Source organism: Dermacentor albipictus, chromosome 8 (assembly GCF_038994185.2).
Source record: "Dermacentor albipictus isolate Rhodes 1998 colony chromosome 8, USDA_Dalb.pri_finalv2, whole genome shotgun sequence".
Taxonomy (NCBI): Eukaryota; Metazoa; Arthropoda; class Arachnida; order Ixodida; family Ixodidae; genus Dermacentor; species Dermacentor albipictus.
Genome location: NC_091828.1, coordinates 76743580 through 76766393, shown reverse-complemented (window position 1 = coordinate 76766393; position 22814 = coordinate 76743580). Strand labels below are relative to the sequence as shown.

Genomic DNA, 22814 nt, shown 5'->3' with positions numbered 1-22814 from the left:
ATTATCGAGTGCATTTGTAAAAAAAGCAAGAATGAAGGGGGACTTTATTTAAAGCTTAAATAGCATAGTTAATACTTACTTTTTTATAAATAAAATGTTTTTGGGAAGTAATGCCTAATTATTGTATAGGCTATTACATAACCGGTCTGCTTTAGTATCTAGAACTGGAAACTGGGTACTGGGTAACTGGGAAGCTCGGTTGCTGGTTAGTACAGGTGAAAAAATCACAGTGCCGGAGCTATAAGTCTTCGGTGAATTCATTAGACTGATGCCAGATGCGGCAAATGGCTCCCAAAAATCTCAATTAACGCAGACACGAGCCCGATTACATACAATATCGGTACATCTTATTAAATGATAGTTCAATATTCCCTCTGAATCCATGGGAAGTGCAGCATTCAAGCATTCATGGTCATAAACATGTTTTGCAATTAGGTAGATCAACTGAGCGTTTCTACGTTGTGTGTGGCAAATGCCGGAATTCCTGTGCTTCGTGCGTCGCGAGGTAGCCCGATATACTCTCGCTCGACGGTATGTTTATCCCCGTGAGTGAGAACGACCCCTTCTCGGAGAGAGTAAGAATTGCAAGGGAGTGTCTACGCCAATATAAGGTTGCGGAGAGCCAATTGCGGCATACCAGGGGCGTAGCCAGGGGGGGGGGGGGGGGGGGGCTTATGGGGCTTCAGCCCCCCCCCGAAATTTTTTCGCACTGTCCATGCAACGCCCACCAAAGCGACCCCCGGCGCAGAAAATCATTCTGGATTTTCTCTAGAACGTATTTTTCACGTTCGAAAAGCCATTTCACTGCAAAAATTGTGAACTCGGGCTAGATTTCGCGGCAACGCCCATGCACCGGGAGTCACATAACGCAAGCAGCCCCATCCGAGCACTAAGTTTCAAGGACGTTTTGATGGAGAACGGGCTCGCCGCGGCATCTCGCGGAGGCCGCGGTATCTACACTCTATCATGGAATCTACGGAGCGCGTGGATGTCAATTCCGAAACTTTATGGGTATAAAGTTCTCATCAACTTTTTGATGTGAAAGGTGCATTGACATTTCCAAACGTGTGCTTTAGATTTTGAATTCCGGAACTTTGTAAAGGGAATGTTCCCATAAATATTTGACGCCAAAGGTGCATTAAGTTTTCCAAAGTCGCACATCGGGCCATACAACGAGACTAGCCAAATCAACACACTATCAGACAAGTTGACAAAGCCCGCAGCGAGGCCCGATGAGACGAAGCGTTGTGGTGGTTCATTCGTGCCGTCATGTCACATAAAAAATATCAATTTTTTTTTTCACCTGCGCCAAAGCATCCAGTGAAGACACTAAAGCCAGCCAAGGTAACTACGTTCTTATTTATTTTTTCTACTATGACTTTTAATCGCGAGGACACGTTGAGCCACTTCAATTTTTTTTGTTCTCGCTCCCCTACCCGGGGGCTGCCAGAGCTAGCCAGAGCGCATGCTTTTTTCTCGTGTTGCCCCGACCACCGCGCGGCACACGCGCCTTCGGTTTTCTCTGGCCGAGTGCATTTTCGCCTGGCAGAGTTTTGGACGCTTTCTAGCTGGCAGACGAGAAAAAGAAACAATGGTCGCTCCCCGCCATCAATGTGGGGACTCGACGGATTGCACCGCGTTCGCTTGAGCGGAACCTCTCCTGAAAGACTTGTCTCGCCAGTGTAGGGTACCGAGCAGTATTCACATGGTTCTTGGTGGACCAAGCGTCTCGTGCTTTCTTCGATATTCATTTAATAGCCACATTAGTTGCCCAAAGTAGGCATTCGATTGTGACCAACATACTTTCCTTTGGGTATTTTTTTCATTACGGTTCCCCCGCCCCACAAAAGGAAAGAAAAAAATGTTGCGGCGCAGCGAATTGTCGCATGGTGAAAGTTCTATTTTGTTACTTCTTTTGCGGAAAGTAATGGGCCATGGGACGCTTCAGCTGCCGGATGCGCATTATATTATTGCACTGGAGAGGCGCATTCCTGCCGTCGCCGTCGCCCTCATGTTCCGCATAAAGTCTAAGGGCGATAACATCGTGACCGTGCGCCGCATGCTGTATGTGCGAGTGAAAGCGTGTGTTTGTGTGTGGTGGAGGGGATGGGTGAGCCGATGATGGTGGCTCAGTCTTGTGTGCGCAAAGAAGAAAAGCGGGGAGCAAGCGCGCCGCGCTTTCCGTCGCTCGTGATACATCGGGGGAAGTGGATGGAATTGGGGTGAGATCTAGGATTCTGGGAATCTGTGATTGCGCAACATGTTTATTTGCCTTGTTTGACCCATTGTATACCATGACTTTTTCTTAGATACGTAGATTTATTGGAGACTTATACGTATACGTATGTTTAGATATCTTGTTCCGAGGTTTTGTGTATACGTGCAGTTAACTTTGTTTCCAGTGGCAATTTTTCGCCCTTTATCAAGCTGTATCTTAGCATTTGTATATTCCATTGTATCTTCGCATTTCTAATGTACGAGGGCGAGTCAAATGAATGTTAGCCTACCCACTCCGCGCAATGATGGTTCTGTTCATTATCTGCAAGGCCTGCGCGTAGCACGCAGGCATCTCTCATTTACAAAAGTGGCACGCAGGTGTGAGTATAAATGTTCTTTAATGCGCCCATACACTTGGTTGAACCTAGTTGCGTGACGTAATGGACGCTCCAGAAGTTGAGCAGCGTGGTGCCGTGAGCTTTTTGACAGCTGAAGGTGTTTCCCGAAAAGAAATTACTCATCGTATGGCTGCCGTGTAGATTGAACATTGCATTTCATTGGCCACTGTGAAGCGTTAAAACAAACTGTTCAAAGATGGACGTGAAAGTTGCAAAGACGATCCCAGACTGGGACAAAGCCATCGCGCAATCACCCCTAACAAAATTTCAAAGGTTGATGAGCTGATGACACAAGAACGGAGGATAAGCATCGATTAACTGGCAGAGCGTGTGAACATCAGTCACGGTTCGGTTCACCGTCACCGTTCACGCCATAATTCATGAACATCTCGGTTATCGGCTCTTGTGTGCGCAATGGATGCCCAAGATTTTGAATCTCCGCCAGATTACGGAGAAGTTCGGCGCTGCCTTTACTCATCTGATCCGGTATTACAATAAGGGTGACGATTTCTTGTCTGCAAGTGCGATCGAGGACGAACCATGGTGCCACTACTACGAGCTTGAAACACGACGGCAAAGCTTACAATGGAAACACTTGAATTCACCACCCCCCAAAGAAAGCAAAGGCCATCGTTCCCGCCGGAAAGGTGTTGTTGACTTTTATTTTTCGATCGTCAGAGGCCATTACTGATAGAATTTACTGAATCTTGAGAGACTATCACTTGTTTCCGATATTGTGAAACGCCGGATCGGCTGCGTATCGCAGTCAAGAACAAACTACGTGAAAAATTGACGAATGGGTTCATCTTGTTCCACGACAATGCCCATATCCAAGTCGCTCATGTGGTTAATATAAAACTGCCGAAGTTTAAGTGGGAAATGCTGCAATATCCGCCATACAACTCATATCTATCGCCTTGTGACTTCCACATTTTGGGGCAACCAAAAAAAAACGCTCATGGGAACCAGATTCGTCTCTGACGATGACGTGAAAGTCAGTTGCAGACGTTTTGAAGCAGCAACCCAAGGAACTTTATGAGACGAGAATTACGCGACTCGTTAGTCAATGAGAGAAATGTCTAAATGTCTAAATGCTCATGGAGGCTACTTTAAATAAAGTACCTCATTTGTCATATATTTGCATTGGCTCACTTTCATTTGACTCGCCCTCGTATACTCTGCAGAACCCCTGCTTCTGATACGTGCTCTCTGCTGCTACTATAATATCGGTGCAATTACTCACGATACACGACCGGTGATAGATGCTTCTGCGTAATACATTGGAACAAATGACAGCGTCATTGAGATTTTTTACTGGCCGTTGCATATGTACAAGGATGTAAACAAGGACCTTGAATGACAAAGTTTTATTAACATATTTCTCCTAAACTTGTTCATTTCATGGCCTTTACATTTTTCATATCAGCGACATGCACTGCTTTGGTGATTTCGAACTGATGTAGTTCTAACGTTCATGTGATATTTTCTTTATTATTAAATAGACAAAAAACATGGAAGCATTGACATCAGTTACAGTGGGCACGATTTTTGGCACATACGAATATAATATTGTATGAAAAAATACATATTTTACTTGTATTGACAGTGCGTAGTGTTCAAGAATTCGTTTGCAGCATCTTTGGCAGTGGCAATGAAGTTATGATTCATGTATTTGATCCCTAGGCAAATTATTTAAGAGGAAGCTTAGCTTGAGCGCAACTCCGACGCGGCCAGTTCAGATGCATGTAAAACGCAGAAACGCTTTTCTGAGACAACTCCTGAATCGCTTTTAATGAAATTTGTTGCATTTGAGAGAGTAAGTTAAATTCTAGTGTCTGTTGGAAGCGGAATTTCGATTTAGGGCCGGAACTTTGTTTAAAATATTTTGAAAAATTCGAAACTTCGAAAGAAAAAATAGGACGAAGTTTACAAATTAAGAGCTCTGCATCAAGAACAGATATCGCGGTTGTGTATACGGCATCCATTACACCATTCAAAGCGGACAAATAGGATATTTCTATTTGTATCTTACATGAATTGGTTATGTTATGTACAAGGGTTCTGCAAGAGCCGTATTTCCATAATACTTAATTTTTCGAGACTCATGTGTAACATATCAATTTTGTCCGCTGTAGACGTACTACTATGTGCAAGTCACGGAATTGTGATATCAATTTTAATTGCTGATTTACAGATTTATAAACTTCATTGTTTCGTTTTCTGAAATTTTTCGATTTGTGCCACTTTTCAATAAAATATTGACGATATAAATCGAAAATTCGAAACAAACAGGCACTAGAATTTAAGTTTTTCTTTTAAATGCAACAAATCTAATCAAATTTGGTGCAGTGGTTGCCGAGAAAGACGAATTTTCCTTCTACGTGTATTAGATAGGAGCATCCGACCTAATTTTTCTTCTTAGGAGGAGGCCGAGCTGCAATGTGAGCCCCCCCCCCCCCGAGCGAAATTTCTGGCTACGCCACTGCGGCATACGGACTGTAGTGGAAGCTGTGGGAACTGGCGTCCCTTAAGAGGACCACACCAAGGGACACCGGATGCCAGAAGCTGGAGGCTACTGCCCTAAGCACAGATTAATTACCTCGGCTTCTTGCTAATCTAGATCTTTTCAATTCTTGATACCTGCTTATCAAGGGCTCTGGAAACGAGGGCGTCTTGTTGGGAAGGCGCAATGAAGCGTTTGTTTCATTGCGATAGCAACCATACGGACACTCCAGGCGTACTTTCGCCCTCGGTGTCGGCGTCACCGTCTCGTTCTGCATAAAGTACGAATGCGATAAAATCGTGGCACGCGCACCATACAATGGGTGCGAGGGGGAGCTGAAGCTCGTGGCACGATCTCGAGCGCCCAAAGGAGGAAAGCGAGGAGAAAGCGTGCCATACTCGTTCGCGGGCAAGACACCGGGAAGGAGGCGCGGGGTTCTTTTATACCAGCGGCACGCTGGTTATGGCGCGGCTGAGCGCGGTCACGTGGGCTCAATCTTGAGAGCAGTTGGCGATGAGCACAAAGTCTAGGGGCCCCTAAGAGATGAATGGGGCCCTTCATGCGAGCTACATTTTCGCCGCTTATTACGCGTTAACACAAGGGGCCGCACGAAGGTCAATTCGCTCGCTGCTGCTGCCGCATTTCTTCAAGCCAGCGTTTTGACAGCGGGTGTCCGCGGGGATCGAGTGAGATGTGTTTGTGTTTTCAATTGCGTGCGTGACACCGTGATTCTTAAACTATTTAGTAGGCAAACTTTTACGAATCTTTGCGGCCAATAAATCTATTATTCTTCGTACTATTATGCTTCGTAAAACAATTACTTCGTGCAGCTAACATTTTGCTATCGTAATTGACGCCTCGATGTTCGGGCAAAACTGCGACTTTTCTTAATTATCAATGCGTATGTGTTGTCCTTGCGCCCGCATGCCGGTGTGTCTGTGGTCAGTAGCCCCATGGTTGCATGTGCCGTGTGAAGCTACACACCGTAAGTAGTAGCTAAGTATAAGTGCTAGATTGGGAAGCATCCGCTTACAGTCTAAGTATTCTTGAAGAGTAGATTTTTGGGCTAGTTGGGGATGCATATTTGACTTTGGTGAAGCGCAGTAATCGGGACCTCAGAAAGGCGAGAAAGACGGGTCAGGTGCTTGTCTCGTCTCTCTCACCTTCCTTTATCCCGTTTATGGTTTTTCACCGAGAATAAGCAACTTCAGTAATACATCGCTATCATGAAAATATAGATGTTTACGCACCGTGATATTGTGAGTCATAAAAGCAATTCTTCTTTAAGTCCTTACACGTCGACAAGTGTGCGAGTATTACAGACAGCCTCCCAATATTCCCCAATCATATTGCATACAAATGCTGCAGCCTTGTCCTTCAGTCTTATTGCATACCATTTCCAGAAAGAAAATTAATATTATCTCTTCAAATTATTCTATAATTCCTCAGCATTCTATCTATAAACTAACATGTTATCCTTGCAAATTTATTAGTGGAATCAAACGAAGATAAAGCTTTTATAGAAATAATCACAAGCAATATTTTTTAGAGTATGTGTCGCTGGATTCAAAAGCAAAACGCTGATGCATCGTATATTCACAGTCGTTCTGCAACCTGTTTCAAAAATGTCGCAAACGTTGCATTAAAGTAGAACATACAAAAAACGGAAGCACGTAAACAACGCAATGAAACATGCTTAAGTTCGACGTCTAAAATCAAGTTAACCCAGTGGTTTACTACCGTGCTCGAATCCGCAACCAACCTGGACAACAAAGGCGTTATAGATGTCGCTGGTGACGTTGTAGTCCAGCGAGAAGGAGACAAGGACCTCCAGACCATACTCGAAAGAGAGCTCAATCATTCGCCCCAGCGGATCCTCAGTTGTGTCCTCTGCGATGTTGCGCAGGTCCAATTTAAAATGCGAAAGAAATGCGAGGACGTCTTCTACCCCTTCCTCGGGGTTCCAAGCATATCGTAGACACGCCTCAGATATATAGCTTAAGCCGTTCTTCTCCTTTGCACTGTGATACTCATTTGTCGCTCCTTGGCCAGATGTGGTAGCAAAACTAGAAGCCGGCATCATTAGTTCGTCTAATGTTTTCTGGAAATGTAAAAAAAAGAATGCGTCATCTCGACGAAGTGAAAACATTGTTTAAGTAAAGCAGAGATCGCATCACGCAAGCAGACAAATGATTGCAAGGCGATCTGCTAGAGTAACTAGAGTTGCGATTGCTTAGGGTTGTATATCAAATACATTAGCTGGCGAAAGTACTCCGGACTGAATGCAAAGTGAGTGAGTTGGTGCGTAGACGGACTCAGTTTGAGGTTAGGGAGTCGGTCTTGCTGTCTTTGTGTGGCCCAGTTTAGGCGACTACAGCAAAGCGCAGCATGATTTCACACGCTGGTGTATCGGCCAATAACTGGAAAGGAAGGACGCAGGAGGGTTCCGCGAAGAGTGTACATGGGAAACACCCACGCGTGGAAAGAAATTGGATTAGTGGCTGCCCCGTAGAAGAGGCACCGGATCTGAACGAAAGGGTGTACGATCCGAGCTGAAGGGTAGCGTTCCGGGAGACGGGCTTGAAGCTAAAAGGTAGGGGGTGCTTGAGGACACCAACACCACTAATGCCCATGCGCTTCCTACATATCCCGTCGACCGCCACAGTCACGGAAACTGGGCGACGCGACACTGCTTATCCGGTTTGAGTGTCAACGTTTGGCATCCGCGTGCGCATTCTGAGAATGCCTGTGAAAACGGCGATAGCTTTACCACCACTTAGCCGGCTATGACCGATGGGTGCATTTGCGTGCGATCGCCATCAGGTCCCAATTATGGTGTTTAGATTTCAAGCGAACCGGCCGACAGCTGCACAGGGAACAGTTTTCTCAGTACTGGCAGGCCAGCCCACTGTCCGGCAGACAGTGCGCTGCCGCGTAGGTGGTTGTATTCATCAGTGGCAGCACTATTTTCTTGACGCTCAGTAGTCGTGACGTTAAAAAAAAGAGAAAGAAAACACTGAAATATGATTAACATGGTGTGCCAGGGACGCAAGTCTGCGAAGTATTGGAGGAGCATCATCTACATGCAGGTAACCACACTGACCTTTCCAGCCGTTGCATCCCAGCTTGGAAGCATCAGAGAGGCATTGCAAACGAAGGTGTTGCGCTCTCTGCACGGGTCAGCCTGGCTCACTACCGCCTCCTCAAACCACTGCTTAATCTTGCCGCACTGCGGGGTGTCGCACTCCATGGTGCCGTTTGCCCCGATGACCAGTGGCGAATCGTAGCTGCCTGTTGGCGAGTTCTCCTCGTCCTGCTGGACGACGGGGACGAGCGCTTCGTACATCGTCGTTTGGCCTTTGAGCTCCGCGTCGGGCGCTGCTTCCCCGCCAGGCTTCTCCCCGACTGCCCGAGCCAACGGCAGCCAATAGTCCGCATCAGAAGTCTGCGAAAGCGTTTTGCTGCAGAAATGTTTGGCACAGTGCAACGCGCTATGCTTACTACCTCTGCAGCTGGAGCCACCGTCTCAAAGCGTCCAAAGGGACCCTCCTGGCGTTGTGGTTGGGAGTCTTTAGGGTGCGCCGCCTGCAGATCATAACCTATGAGACCATCCGTTCTGAGGAAAGAGAAGTACTAGTTTGATCTCGCACATCTATAACATCTTCGTGGGCAAAAAAAAAAGAAGCTTCCCATGAGATGCCTCATCTTTATAAACTTAACTGAAGCTATAATCATCATCTTTCGATTGTCAATTTAAAATGACATTGAAATGCTCTATTCAACTTGAGCAATTCTTCAAATATGTTCAGAGTATATAGCGAATAGTCATAGAGTATATAGCGAATAGGTGGAAACTGTCACCTTAACTTGGGAGGTTATCGAGCTGTTTCGCTAGGAAGAGAGAGCACTTCCCGTTTGTATGAAACGCGAAAAAAGAACACTCCGTGTATTCGCTATGCCTTCACCAAATAAATATATAAACAAGTAAGGTGAACGGCCAAACCCACGCACGTATTTCGTCTCCTCTGAACGTAGGTATTAGCTTTCGTGCACCAGCCATCAAGAAAACGACCACTGTTATGGCAGCCTAGACTATTCAGTAGTGCCATTTTTTTCGAGCACGTTGCCAAACTGAGACGAAAAAGTCGTCAACATTCGGCCAAATTTTGCGGCAAAGCCAACAAATTGTCTTTGTTGCGGTCCAGTGACTTATAATATAGGCTGTTTGGGAGGCTATAAAATCAGCTAGCGGGATGCACTTGCCCAAACGTTGTGCCAGCATTCAGTGTCCGCCTCAGTTATGAATAAAAAGTAAGTTTACCAGCACGGTACAAGAAGCTTTAACTTTACTATGTTTACAAAGCAACGAAGGATGATAGCTAAAAGTTTGGGTTTCCTTTTAGACAGTAATTTTAGAATTCCGCCACCATTCCTACGAACACGTGTAGTCTGGTCTTCAAAACAAGGAAACCGGCTTAGTGTAGGCTATGCCTGTAAATTTTCTTCTGGCCCCTGTGAGAGGAGCATGAAATTCTGGGGCAAGCGCCTGCTACTTTTGTTATCATGGCACATGACAATCACGGTATCTTTCTACAAGCCGAATAAGGCGTCGCCTGCTCTTGTTTCACCGGAGAGCTTTGTGCAGAATTCCTTTATCCAAAATCCGTGCGAAGTGCGGAACTAGGTTTGCGTACTCATCGCGTGGGCGTCTACCCAGTCCCTACGACCCACGCAGTTTACTAATATATAGTTTTATTCGCCCGCTGCGTTCCTTATGTCTGAATCATTTATTTTGAATGATAATATAGTTTAAACCTAAGCCTACTAAGTTCCCTAAACGAATATATTTAGAGAAACTACAGTAATCATCTCTAGCGTAAAGGTCCATTCTAATTGGTTCCTTAAAGAAAAAAAAACTAAACAACTAGGATTTTGTGAGCATGGTGCCAAGCCTATTTCTTCAGGGACAGCTAACCACAACGTATAGGGTCTTTTTGAGCGCAGAGCGTGGTTGTTTCGCTAAAATCACAGAGTACACGCGCAATAGAGCCAGTTTACGTCGCCTACTCGTATCTCTTCTATAATTAAATGCGATCTAGAAAGTAATCTTCTAACCAACTTTCTCAACTTCTAAGTTGCTAAAATAAGGCAGGGTGCTTGTCACTGTCAATTGTCACCTATCGCAAATAAAAGAAAATCGCTATACATGCCAACGAATTAGCAAACCTAGCGTTATTATCACACTATCGCCATTTACATTTAAGCCTGTTCTAGTGTCGTGCCTTGCAAAGTCCCAGCAATTCATATATCAGATATGTATTTCACATACCATGTGTGTCAGTTGTGAATTTTACGTATCACGTGTGTACAGTTGATCACACCAACAGCTTTATACAATGTCGCAGGGACGATTACAAAGTCCTGCTGTCTTGTGGTAAGGCTCACATAGACTAAGCTGGTCTATGTCTTATTCGCTTGAAGTAAAACTTCAATTTCCTAAAATGTACACCCACCTTTCATTTATTCAGAAATTTTAGTTCACTTGTCTGCTTACCAGATTCAGTTGCACTCCAATACTTCTGAGGCACATAGATCGGCGCACCCGTAAAATTGCCGAAGCTTTTCATATTGAAACTATTGCGCATTCTTATTTAAGGGAACCACCTATGGCTTTAACTAAATCGAAGGGTTTTTTTAGATTACACATACCACTATCTCACCCGCCTGACTACTTAGTTTTTCAGACCATTTTCGTTAGTTTATTATTTTTGTGGCATAAGCATTTCATTTGCACATTATTGCAAGAAACCTCCTGTTGAAAGTGAGCTAGCTAGAGTTTCTGTCCGCCCTAACTTTTTTCTTGTCTCCCTGCTTTCCCTGTCTAAATCATAAATTTTATAATTTACCCAGTAGCCTCCATTGTAATACAGTGCTTTGGCAATTTATGAATCTACTATTTACGTTTGACCTGCCAATGTTAAAAGTATGACAGTTAGGCTCGCCAAGTTGGGGGCTCCATTATGATATAAATAAGCAGTTATTTTAACGCTGCCACGGCCAAAGCTCGTTATAGTAGCGTTGATTTAATGTGCCAGCATAGAAACATGGCAAAGTGCATAGTAATACCCAAAAAATAGCGCTCCGAAGCACAATTCAGTAGCCTCTGAGCCAAGGCCTCAAACTGAAATTTATCGTCCAGAGGGAGTTCTGTCTGAATTTAAGCCATCATAACACAAGTAATGCTCGCATCGCAGCATGTTGTGGTCGTTTAATGATTGAAAATAGCAATAGATTTACTCGGACACTCTTTCTCAGGGGATCAGTGGAATGCGCGGCACATCTGCTGGTTTACTTTGCTAAGAACCAGTGTGCGTTGGGAATCGCGTATTTTTGAAGAAGACACATTCGATAGAGAGCTCAATGTTTAAAAAGAGTGACAGGCATCACATTAGAGTATGGCTTTTTTTACAGAAAAACTTGCGGCACTTTCCACCGAAGTAAGACTCTTTGCAGACAAAGATAATTCACTTCGGGAATAGCCTGCTGTGTGATTGCAGAGAACGCACTGAGATTTATACGACATATGCGGCAACTCTAGTGAAAAGAAATATATTTCCCTTTACTGATACGTCTAATAACTTCATAAATTATAAGGGAAACACCAGTTTTTATAAAATATCCTATATGTTTCATATCGGGTTATCGGATAAACGGAGCTATGGGGCAGATCTTTCTTTCTTTTAAAATAAGGATGACCCATGTTAAACGACTTGTGATGAGAGAAATGTGCCCATCAAAAGTCCATCTCATTCTCATCTGGTTTCCCCTAACGCATGATACAAGCGGCGATGTTTCCCCCCAAACAGGCATGTCTACACACAGTAGTGTTGACCTACTGCTACTCAGTTTTCTCTCATTTTGGCTCCTGGTGCAGGATGCGTCACAAGTCATTTCACTGCCCTGTTCACCTCCTTGCTTTCGGCGGCGCTGTCTATTAAACACGCTACAGCTTTGTAAAAGCTATAAAGGCAGTAAAATGAAGGCGTGGCAGGCAGCGCCTGAGCTACGATTGGGGCACCACTATAAAAAGCGCCGACGCCAACTCAAGTTTTCAATACTTGTGTGTTTATTTTTACGTGCCTCCCTGTTAATAAAGTTATGTTAATGATTTGCCTTTCGGAGTGAGGTATACCCTGAATAGCGTAACGGAAGGGAAGGTAAATTACTAAAGTAAGAGTAATACAACAATAATAAAACTAATGCGAATATTTATTGGACGAAGGTCCGCGGACATGTGACGGGCATTCATATTGCAGCTGATTTATACGCAAGATGTCCCCCGAGACGTCCAATTCTGAGCCTAATTTAAACCTTAGCTGGAAACAGGGATGAAACTTCAAGTGTCACAATGCACTACAGCGATCTAGTCATTCTCGACTTGGTCGAGCCTAAATTCCCTCTTATTGAATTACACCCACGACTTTTCAAGTTGAAGCACCGGAATAAATAATATCGATATGAGAACGTGCTCTACCATCCTTCTGTTCCAAGCACTGATGACGAGGATAGCCATGATGAAACAGGAGATGACAACCAGAGATGCGTAGATTTGCTTCCACCGGAACTTAGTCGCGGCACGGCTCCGGAGTCTGACGAGTCGCACAGCAGGGCTGTGATATTCGCTGGGAAATAAAAGGATGCAACGTTATGCAACATAAACGTGCGACCGCTGCATCTCTTTTGTTTATTGTTCCTCATAACACACAAATTACATTCGGTTAATGAATTGTATAAACATTGAAGACCGAGTAGCAGGACTTCCTGTTTCGTTTCAGGGATTCTTTATAACGCCGAGGGGAAATGTGTGTACCTACGTAATAGCTTCAGCAAGTCTTTCAAAGTGAAGAATTTCATATCGTAGCTAAAAAACATTTTCCTAAAAAATACATAGGTTTCAAACCGCACCCGCGAAGTGAATCGCAGATGTATCGGTATACATCGTGGTTACTCAGGTCATCCGCTTGCTGATGGCACAGAACAATCGTTTCATCGTACAGTATACGTGAGCGCTCTGATTTTACTGCATATTTCGGATTAATGCTGTTCCTTCGTCTTTGAGGCTTTACAAGACTAAACGCTTGCAACGCGGTTGTAAAGAAGGCGAACACTATCAAACTTATCGACGTCGCGACCCATTAAAGTACAGCCGTCGCGATTGCTTAGCGGCTATGGTGATGCGCTGCTAAGCACGAAGTTGCGGGATCGAATCCCGGTGTCAGCGGGCGCATTTCCGTGGGCGCTATATGCAAGAACGTCCAGTGTTCCGTGCATTGGGGGCACGTTAAACATTCCCTGGTGGTCAAAATTATTCCGAAGTCCCTAACAATGGCGTGCCCTATAATTAAATCGTGGTTTTGTCCCGAAAAACTCTAGAATTATTACATTCTTTCACCCTCAGAACATGCGAAGCCGACACGTGTCATGTTGAACGAGAAGCCTAATAAGGTACATGCAAAATTAGATTCTTGCAGAGTGATTGTGATTACTACCTAACAAGTGCCGATAATGAGATTACTCCTGCTTGAATCAACCATACTGTATGTTTTAGTGAAATAATCGCCGGCATACTATTTTTCAGCATCTTTTTCTTATTTTCTGGAACTCTTGGCACTTTTATTTCATTTTCGCTGGCACGCGAAACTTCGGCGTGTTTCGTGCCAGTATTCACTTAGATGCCATTTCCCCAGCTTTCTTACGAGTAAATTATTTTGCTGCCGACTTTTCCCTTTTCGGTGAAAATTTGTTTTTATATATGACAATAACATGTGTTGTATGACCGCCCATCCTGTTCCTCAGCGTTGTAATAATATCCAGTACAGAAAATAGGAAGCACCAATGTCTACTTTAATATAAGTTACATTACCGTCCAATCTCAATAATGTCAACCTGATTTCAGCTAATGGAGCACGTTGTTGCAAAAAGTATCACAGGGGTTTTTGGAGAGAACACAATTTTAGCGCATTCATCCACTAGCCTTTAGAAGAATGTGCTCTTCCTGACTTACTGAACCAGTCCCGGTAATTCACTATTTTGCCACTTCAGGATGTTGTAAAATCCAGATTTATTTAATTTTACCTTCACTTTAGTGACGCTGCTTCACTACAAGCTAAAATTTCATCTTAGTTCTACCGTATTTTGTAAATATTATTTTCTTAGAACACAGAATATGTACCAGATCGCTAAATGTTTGCGAATATGGGCGAAAGAAAGACGTTTGAGTTACACTAGTAATAGCCTAGGGTAGTGCTTTGGCCATTCAATATTGGTGTTGTATTGTAATGGTGTTGCTCATGTTTTGAAACCAAGTGCAAAATACTACCATCTAGGGATAATTGTGCTTTCTACCACATCACCTGTAAAAATAACCTTAATGACCGCAACGAGAACCTGAATAGCATTACATATTGGCGCCCACAATAGCGCATGGCTATGAATGTAGAAGAAACAAGCATTCGTTCCATAGCTAGCAAGAAAAAACAAGCGCTATCTTAAACGTACATGCTAAGCTCTTCCCTACTTGAAGAAGTTACTAAATGCAAATAGCTAAGTGTCACTATAACAACCTAGTGTGGAATCTTCATGCTAACAATGATCTAAGCGAACAGTGTTTGTTACATACAAACCTAAAACAAAATCCAGCGCATGTTAAACGGTTTGCTTAGCGTTGACTAATCAGACGGAAGCACAAGTATGCCCATAATTTCTAGGACGCCTACTCTCAGTGTAACAACCAGTCTTGAATAAATCCAAAGAGAGACGGTTCAGTTGTGCACAGTAAATTTTTGACCTCACACTCTCCAACTGAACAAGTGTGATCTAATGATATTCCGTGCTATGAATTGTGGGGAAAAAAAATACGGCTGGAGTTCCTTTCTCAGCAACTCAGCAATAAACTAGTACTCTACCCCGCAATGCATAGTGATCCAGTAATGACGAGACCAACTCATCCCACTCATCAATATGGCTTAATCCCAAATTTTTGCTGAACGAACATATTATTACGATATCATCGGGTGATGCTGAAGGTAGGAGCCGCCGCGAGAACGACGCCGAAGTGGGTCTGTGCCTTTTGCCGGGAGCGAGCGTTTTTTAAAGAGTTTATTTAAGCAACATTGCTGACTGAAATCACTAGGTCAATCGCTGCAGCACATAACTTCGTTACAATTGCGTTCCCACTTACGAACATATTTTCGCTTTTGTCTTATGCATTGTTGTCGCTCATTTACTTTGCCCACCAGGTTCTTATTGTGCAATAAGCGAAATAATATTGAATATAATTGTTTTTCAAAAGCAGTAAATATGGAACGACCACTAATATGGAACTTTGCCCACCAGGTTCTTATTGTGCAATAAGCGAAATAATATTGAATATAATTGTTTTTCAAAAGCAGTAAGTATGGAACGACACAGAGCCGAAAAGCACTGCAACTGTGGATGTATTAAGAGAGTGCATTCATTATTCGCCCACAAATACGATAATGCATCATCTTAATTAATATGTCGGTGTAGGGATACAATGAATGCTAGTACAACACGGTAGGCACGGCATCATGTTACCATCACTCAACTTGTCCAGTTCGTTTGCATCAGCGATGGCAGCCTTCATAATTATAATATTTCCTTACCTTAGCGATGTGGGAGAGGGTGACCTGAAACGACACAAATGAAAGCGCGAACAGGCAATGTAGCTCATTCAGGACTGAACGCGCCAGGCCCGGACCGGGCTCGGGCCTGAAGCATTCGGGTATGCGCTGCGCTTGATCTTGCGGGCCCGGGCTAGGCCTGGGCCTGTTCACTGACAAGCCCTTAGCTCGAATCTTCAAACACATGCGGGTACTCCGCATAGATCCGCGGTATTCTGGGGGCAACGCTCAAGCGACAAGTTGGAATAACTGGCTGGTCGACCATTAGCAAATTTTTTCGTACTACATTAGCAAATAAAAAAATTAGAGTTATTCTCTTTTTTCTTATTTCTATATGTTACAAAATTTCCTGATTATTTTGCTGCCTTGTTGCTAAAAGTAAGCCTATTTCTCGCTGAATAAAGAAATTATCCTACAACACGTTTTTGAAGCGGCCCGGCTGTTACCGCTTTTTGCGATTTCACTATTTCATTAGTCTCGATACGATTATTCTACTCGAGTTGCATCATTTTGTCGCTTTTTTGTTTATTGCACCACATTGACTATTGTTTTATGTTCACTGCAGCACACATAAATAGATGGCGCATTAAGAGTATTTGCAGCGTTATATATGATCCTTGACTTGGTGCATGAGAACTGTTTTTTCATGGCCTTGGATAAGTTCGTGCACTTCCCACACAATTTTTTGCTACCCGAAGTTAGTATAAGCTTGTTTGAACAATCACCTGCTTTCGGACCTGATAGACTTCCGACGTTTAATAGCGAATGTTTTCTTTGCGAACGTCGCCCGGTTTTCGTAGTGCTGTGTGCTGCGTTGCTGTTCTCTAGCCGAATAGGCCAGCCAATCACAGCGGACGACGCGCGCGGCATCGCCGCTTGGTTCCTTGCACCACCAATAGATGGCACTCGTCTCCGCGAATCCGCGGCGGCGGCCGTGCGTTGGAAAAAAATGAACCCGGAAAGTCGCCTTCGAGCACACGCGGCAGCGGCGGCTGCATTGCAGTAGCTTCTCTACAATGGCTGAATACAGCTTTCCGTGTCACTTTGTGCGGACCTATAACAAACACAAATTCGTGTTTCAACTCTTTGCGCACGCGCACAAAGCTTCGCTGTATATAGATTCCAACTTGTAGTATCGGCTCCATATTTTATTTTTTGCTTGCTCTAAGTACTATTACCAGGCGCAAATTTACAAATTAAAATTTTTTTTGTGACCACACTAAGGACTCCAAAGGGGCGCTCGCACCGCCGCCACTATGGTGTCAAGGTAACAAAGCGCATGCATAGACTGCGCATGGGGAGTTGAATTTAGCTACTACAGCGTCGATGCCAAGTCACCCTTACGAATGGTATGACAATGGGCTAGCTAATGCTTTATCGCTTTCCACACCATGTTGAAAAATGAAACCTCACTCCCTGCTTAATAGGCTCTACTGTAGCCAGGGTATCGTTGTGTATTATACAGCTACAATTAGCGTGATGCGCTCAGACAGCCTTACTACTGAGAAGTTACGTACTTTACCCGCTATGGTGCATACACTGGTCTGAGAGGAATGAACTTCAAAGGCCGAACTAAATTTTTGGCGCGGCCGAACGCCAAAAGGTTTAACAGCCTTCCAACTGTCTCATCTAGTGCACCATTGAGGTGCGACGCCAGTAACGCCGTTGCCAACAATCCTCACGTATACAGCGCCTTGACACGGCGGGTGCCTGTCAGGGCGCTATTAACTCCACAGCGTGCCTCGCGTCGCAGAAACACCGACGTCGTCGTCCGGCGTCGTAGGGCGGAAGTCGATTTGACAAAAATCATGTCGAACCAAATCCCGAACCAAGCATATGCGAACACTGTCCTACTACCAATGTTGCCCAAATCTTGTCTTAAGTTCTTTAGAAGTTATTCCTCAGAATTTAGAGAACGGCAGCCCACAAACAAATGTAATGAAAAAAACACCTACAGCGCATATCTTTTATATTAGCTCTTCACACACTGAAATAATAACCATGCCAAACAATAACGGGAGGCCGACCCACACAAGAGGCCGCGTTTCTACCAGAAAGCTTGCCTTCGTGCATAGCGTTCGCCGCCAGCGTTTTCCGGTAAATGATACCGTGTCATAAGCTTCAGTTGCCGAGAACCTTGCAAAGTAGTCAGGGGTCTTTGAATGATATCGCGTTCCACTCTTAATGTCGAAGCTTAAGTGTTTTCAAAAGTTTTTATGCTGCGCTGCATCAGTAGTTTCGCGTGCTTTGTAGCGCTATGTGACATCTACTTGCTAAGAAAAGCATGTGAGAACATACAGCCTCAAGGCTAAACCTCGATATCACTACCAATGCTTCGCCTTCTCGCGGAAATGTCACATATGTCAATTGTGTGCATCGTTCTGTTCTTAGGGCTTACAACATAAGTGTAAACGAGGGTCCTCTCCAGCTCTGCACATAAAAATAACTTGCCAGGAATTCTTTAAGACAGGTTTTGTTTCTTCTCTCGGCCCTATCTGCGTAGCTGTACACGTGCTTTCTAGAAAAAAGTTGCTTATTGTGTTTCATTGTCATTCCATGAAGTCTTGTGGTAATAGCTTGAATTTCAACGCCGAGGCAACGACGATTTTAAAGCATATCGACCAAGCACCCCAGTCAACCTGGGCTGGGCCCATTCATAAAATCCCGGGCCTGGGCCTGGCCCGGACTTTATACAACGGGTAATCCTTGAGTACCACCTGAAGTGAAGGATGCGTTGCAGGTATTCACGACAGTTTTTCGCGTAAAACGAATTATTCTACATTTGTTCTACTTCATTTTTATTATAGATACAAAAAACTTCACCGACGATTATGATGCTCCCTACTGCGAAATTTTAACGCAATTGTATACATGTTTTGATTCATTTCGCGAAATGTTAGCTGGTGCGGACAATGTGTATCGGGCTGCACGTTGCAAACAGACGAAATTGTGGCGCGACTGCCTCTCTAATCAGGAGATCCCGACGGGCAGTGCGTGGGTGATGCGTGGGCGCGATTCACAGCAGCCACCCCAGACGTGCCTCCGCTCGTGTAACGCTTTGTTTCCATGTATGGTATCGGTAGCGTCATGGGTAAACACGGCGAGCGCTACACTGGCGTCATCCCGTACACATCGTCGCCGCACAGCCCGTCTTATGCTGCATTTCTTCTCACGCTTTCGTCATACCTCCTTCCTCTGCTTTCCGCCTCATGGTTCCTCTGCACCCTCCTCGTCCGCTTTTCTCCTCGCGCTCTCTTTCATCTCCTTGCTCAATCATCATTTGCTGTGCTCGTTCGCTTGGTTACGCTGAAGCAGGCCGAGGGACGCTGATGCCGATGCTTGCTGGAGGAACGGGAGCCTAAAAGCTTCGCTCGAAAATACTTGCTCGTACCATGAATATGGAGATATATTCACTCGGGCTTAGGATAGGGCGGGTTGGTTTTGCACTCTAAAACTGGCACAGCGCTACATAGAAAGGAAGAAGCAAGCCGAGCTCGCCATCTGAAAGGACAGAGCCATTTGAGAACGAATAAACGATCTGTTCTATCATATGGCCGGCTCGACTTGTTTCTTCCTTTCTATGACGCGCTGTACCAGTTTTAGAAAGGAATATATTCACCATGCTTCTAATACGAATAAACGTTTACGTTGTTAGTCAGTCGCAATTCGCTCTCCTTCATTATAAATTTTAATGGCTACCGACGCTGTTGTTTCTAATAAGCAACGTGCGTATTGAGGAAATGTTCGTTTAGGTCACCATCAGTTGATGAAATGTCTGCTTCAAAATAACACTGTAAGCGATGTATGCCTCCAAACGGATAATCCAAGTAGAGTGTACCTGCTAACTTATATTGCAAGTTGCAAGTTATATTGGAAGCATTCATAAAATAAGCATCTGGCAAAAAAAAGTCCGCTTCTTAACCTGCTGGGAGCCTATCACACGCTAAATAAGAAGCGACATATTCCCAGGTATGTGACCTCTTTTCCAAGCCTTCTGTCGACTCACACATTCATTTTTACTACAGTTGATATATGTTCATGGTCGTGTAACTATTGAATATAGGTTCAATATCTGTCGACAAAGACCCACAAATTTAATACACCACGGGCAACATCCTCTTTGCGCAGGCTATAGAACGTGTATATTGTGCGAACGAAATCTGCGCTCTGCAAGAATAACTCTAGGGATACATTTCTTAAAGTGGTCGCCACTATGAAGTTGTAAACACTCCCATACAAATTCACAAAATCCGCGGCTTCGCTATCGTGTCTCCGATGAGTGCAGTTTTGATTCCAGTCTTCCGGCACTGTGCATCCGAAATTAAGTTGTGATGAAGGAATCGTGCCAACATTAAACGCGACGACCTCTGGTGCTTACCTCAATGATGAAAGCGATGCTGAGCGCGACCTTGAGTGCCACCTGAACGGAAGCATGCTTGGCAGCTGCTGACGACAGCCGACGAGAGGAAGCCGCAAGTGTAGCACGTGAGCAGAATCTGGGGCAAAGGCCTTCGGCGTTGGCGTTGTACGCAGGAAGTGCGGCTGCGTTCTAACAGAAAAGTCCACGTAAACCGAGGGCCCAGGCCTACTTTGAAATATTGGCAAAGATGATGATAGTGATGGTGTTCCTCTTTTATGGCGCGTACCCACTGAGGGCGATAGACCAAGAATCGGGAGGCGTAAGGTAACTCCCGAGATTGCTTATTTGCAGAGGAAAAATGCAATCTAAAAGGAAAGAAATGCTAGAATAGCTAGAACAATATGTGAGAGGACAGTCAGACTAACTGAAGCACAATTTTATAAGAAGTTATTACCAAGGAGAAAATAAAGACAATATTTTATTAAGTAACATGGAGAAAAATTTTCAGTAAGCTGAACAGTCAACGGAGAGGCAGAATAAAGCTAAAAAATATTAGCGGGGTAAATATTTTGTTTCAGTTAAAAAATCAAATATTATGCAGCAAACATCACTGCAGTCTAGTGTGAGGCCTTAAATGACATTATAACTAATATACTTAATCCTAACCCAGTCTTGCAGAGTGGAGCTTCGAGTAATATCTTTCTCGGGTGTGAATATACGTTCGGCAGGATACGTAGCAGTGACCCATTGATGTAATTTAGTTACAATTAGGCCACTGAGGTGACATCATACGGCCATCTGTATGTAAACAAAATTCAATTGGATGCGACAACGTAATTTGGTGTATGCAGCTTCGGATTGCCGAGGACACCTCTGTTTATTCCAGCAAAAACAGAAATGATGAAAGGCAGGACAGTGTACAAGCAGTAATTGGTTTAAATAATTTTTTAGGTAAAATTATCTGTACGCCCGATTTTCCCGCTGTGCAGCAAGGGCACATTGGAACGGGCCATTTTGTCCCTTTTCCTATTAAATATAACTCTAGTCCCCATTGCGCAAAAATGATTCTCTGCAAACAAACAAAAAAAAACAGCCTCTGCACGCCGATTGCATTACTCTCTTGACCACCAAGGGCAACAGGGGCACAATCGAATACTCTCTTCAAAGAGCCGCAAAACAGACCGAAAAAATGCGCGGAGCATCGGCCTCATTTGCTAAGCTCCTAAATAAGACGTTATTTTCCTTCGCCTGAAAAACTCTTTTCCTCCAGCAATATCAATATATCTTGACGATAAACTCACGCCTGAGTCAAAAGTGTGGCAGTTTGGCCGAGTTAGTATGTCATGACTTTTTTAGGCTTGTAGCGCAGCTCAGGAAGAGCAAAAAGGGCGGTGGAAGGGTTGATGAAAGGAAACGGAGAACAGAGTGTGCGCTAACTTCCAATTGATGGTTTACTTCGTGACACAGAAGGCTACTTATACAGTCGGCGAACCATATGACATCAAGAGATTGCACAAAACCAAGAAAAAAAACGGAGAGTAACCAATGAAAAACATATTCAGTAGCCTGTGGCTGCAGTCGAAGATACGCCAATTCATTGCTTCATAGTGACAATGAAGGTGAGCTTGCACATGCATGGCCCAGACCAATGATAGCTTTTGCTTCGATGATTTCTCTTGTGAGCTGATTACGGCTACGACCTAGAAGGACGCAGTCATCTAAGACAGGTTCGCAACCACACGTTTTGTAATGCTGTGTGAGAAACCCCCCAGCCGTAATACAATTCTTAGCATTGTAACCATGTTCGCTCAGCCTGTTATTAAGTCATCCGCCAGTTTGAGCAACGTAACGTTTTCCACACTTGAATGGAAAACAATAAACAACACAATCTGTGCAATTAACGAACTTCTTTTTTTTTATTCTTAGAACAACTAATAGGAGCCTCATTATTCGGATTAATGAGCTTGCTAGTCGTCATAAGCTTGTTAAGGGTAGAAAACAATACACGAATACTCGCTCGCTTGGCGATTTTCTTAAGATTATGTGAGACGGTGTGAATATAACGAATGATACTTTTCCTACCCCGAGTAGTTGCTGGATTATCTTGGTGCTGGTTGTTTTTTCTAAACTCTCTTAGAAGCCGTTCTGCTGCTGACACTTGTAGGGACACGCGACAACCAGCCTGTGAAAGCCGTTCGCACTGACAGGTAAAGCTAGACGAAACACTATGGTGGAACGACTTTTTCAAAGCATTATTTAGGCAAAGGTTAGTAAGGCCTCTCTTGACCAACTTAGAATGAGCAGAATGAGACGGAAGAAGTGGTTTGTTAGCACGAGGTTCATAGTACCAACACGTATGAATATCCGAACAAGCTAAGCGCGGATACAAAAACCGGATTGTGTGATGCTGTGGGAGCTCGTAAGTAACGTCAAGGGGCGCAAGGCATTCTTTGACTATTGGCACTACCATAGCAACCTCAGTCTCATTACATTGGTCAAACTGGCCGATGTCTGAACGAGAGGCCGCACAAACGTGGTTACAAAGCTAAGAATTGTATTACAGCTGGGGGTTTTTTGAACACCGCTGCCAAACGTGTAGTTGCGAACTTGTCTTAGAAGAATACGTCATTCTA

General features: G+C 44.2%; 1 protein-coding gene across 1 annotated transcript in view; it reads right to left on the bottom strand.

The window, feature by feature from the left end:
- Positions 1–20399, bottom strand: part of LOC135921083 (uncharacterized) — a 36906-nt gene extending 16507 nt beyond the window's left edge. Inside the window, exons 1-6 of the mRNA XM_065455406.1 lie at positions 20200–20399; positions 15804–15827; positions 12653–12800; positions 8623–8703; positions 8222–8563; positions 6881–7219 (exon numbers count right to left, since the gene is read on the bottom strand). Coding sequence (XP_065311478.1) covers positions 6881–7219; positions 8222–8563; positions 8623–8703; positions 12653–12800; positions 15804–15827; positions 20200–20255 — 990 coding nt within the window. The 5' untranslated portion in view covers positions 20256–20399. The remainder of the gene's footprint in view (positions 1–6880; positions 7220–8221; positions 8564–8622; positions 8704–12652; positions 12801–15803; positions 15828–20199) is intronic.
- Between the last annotated feature and the right edge of the window lie 2415 nt (positions 20400–22814).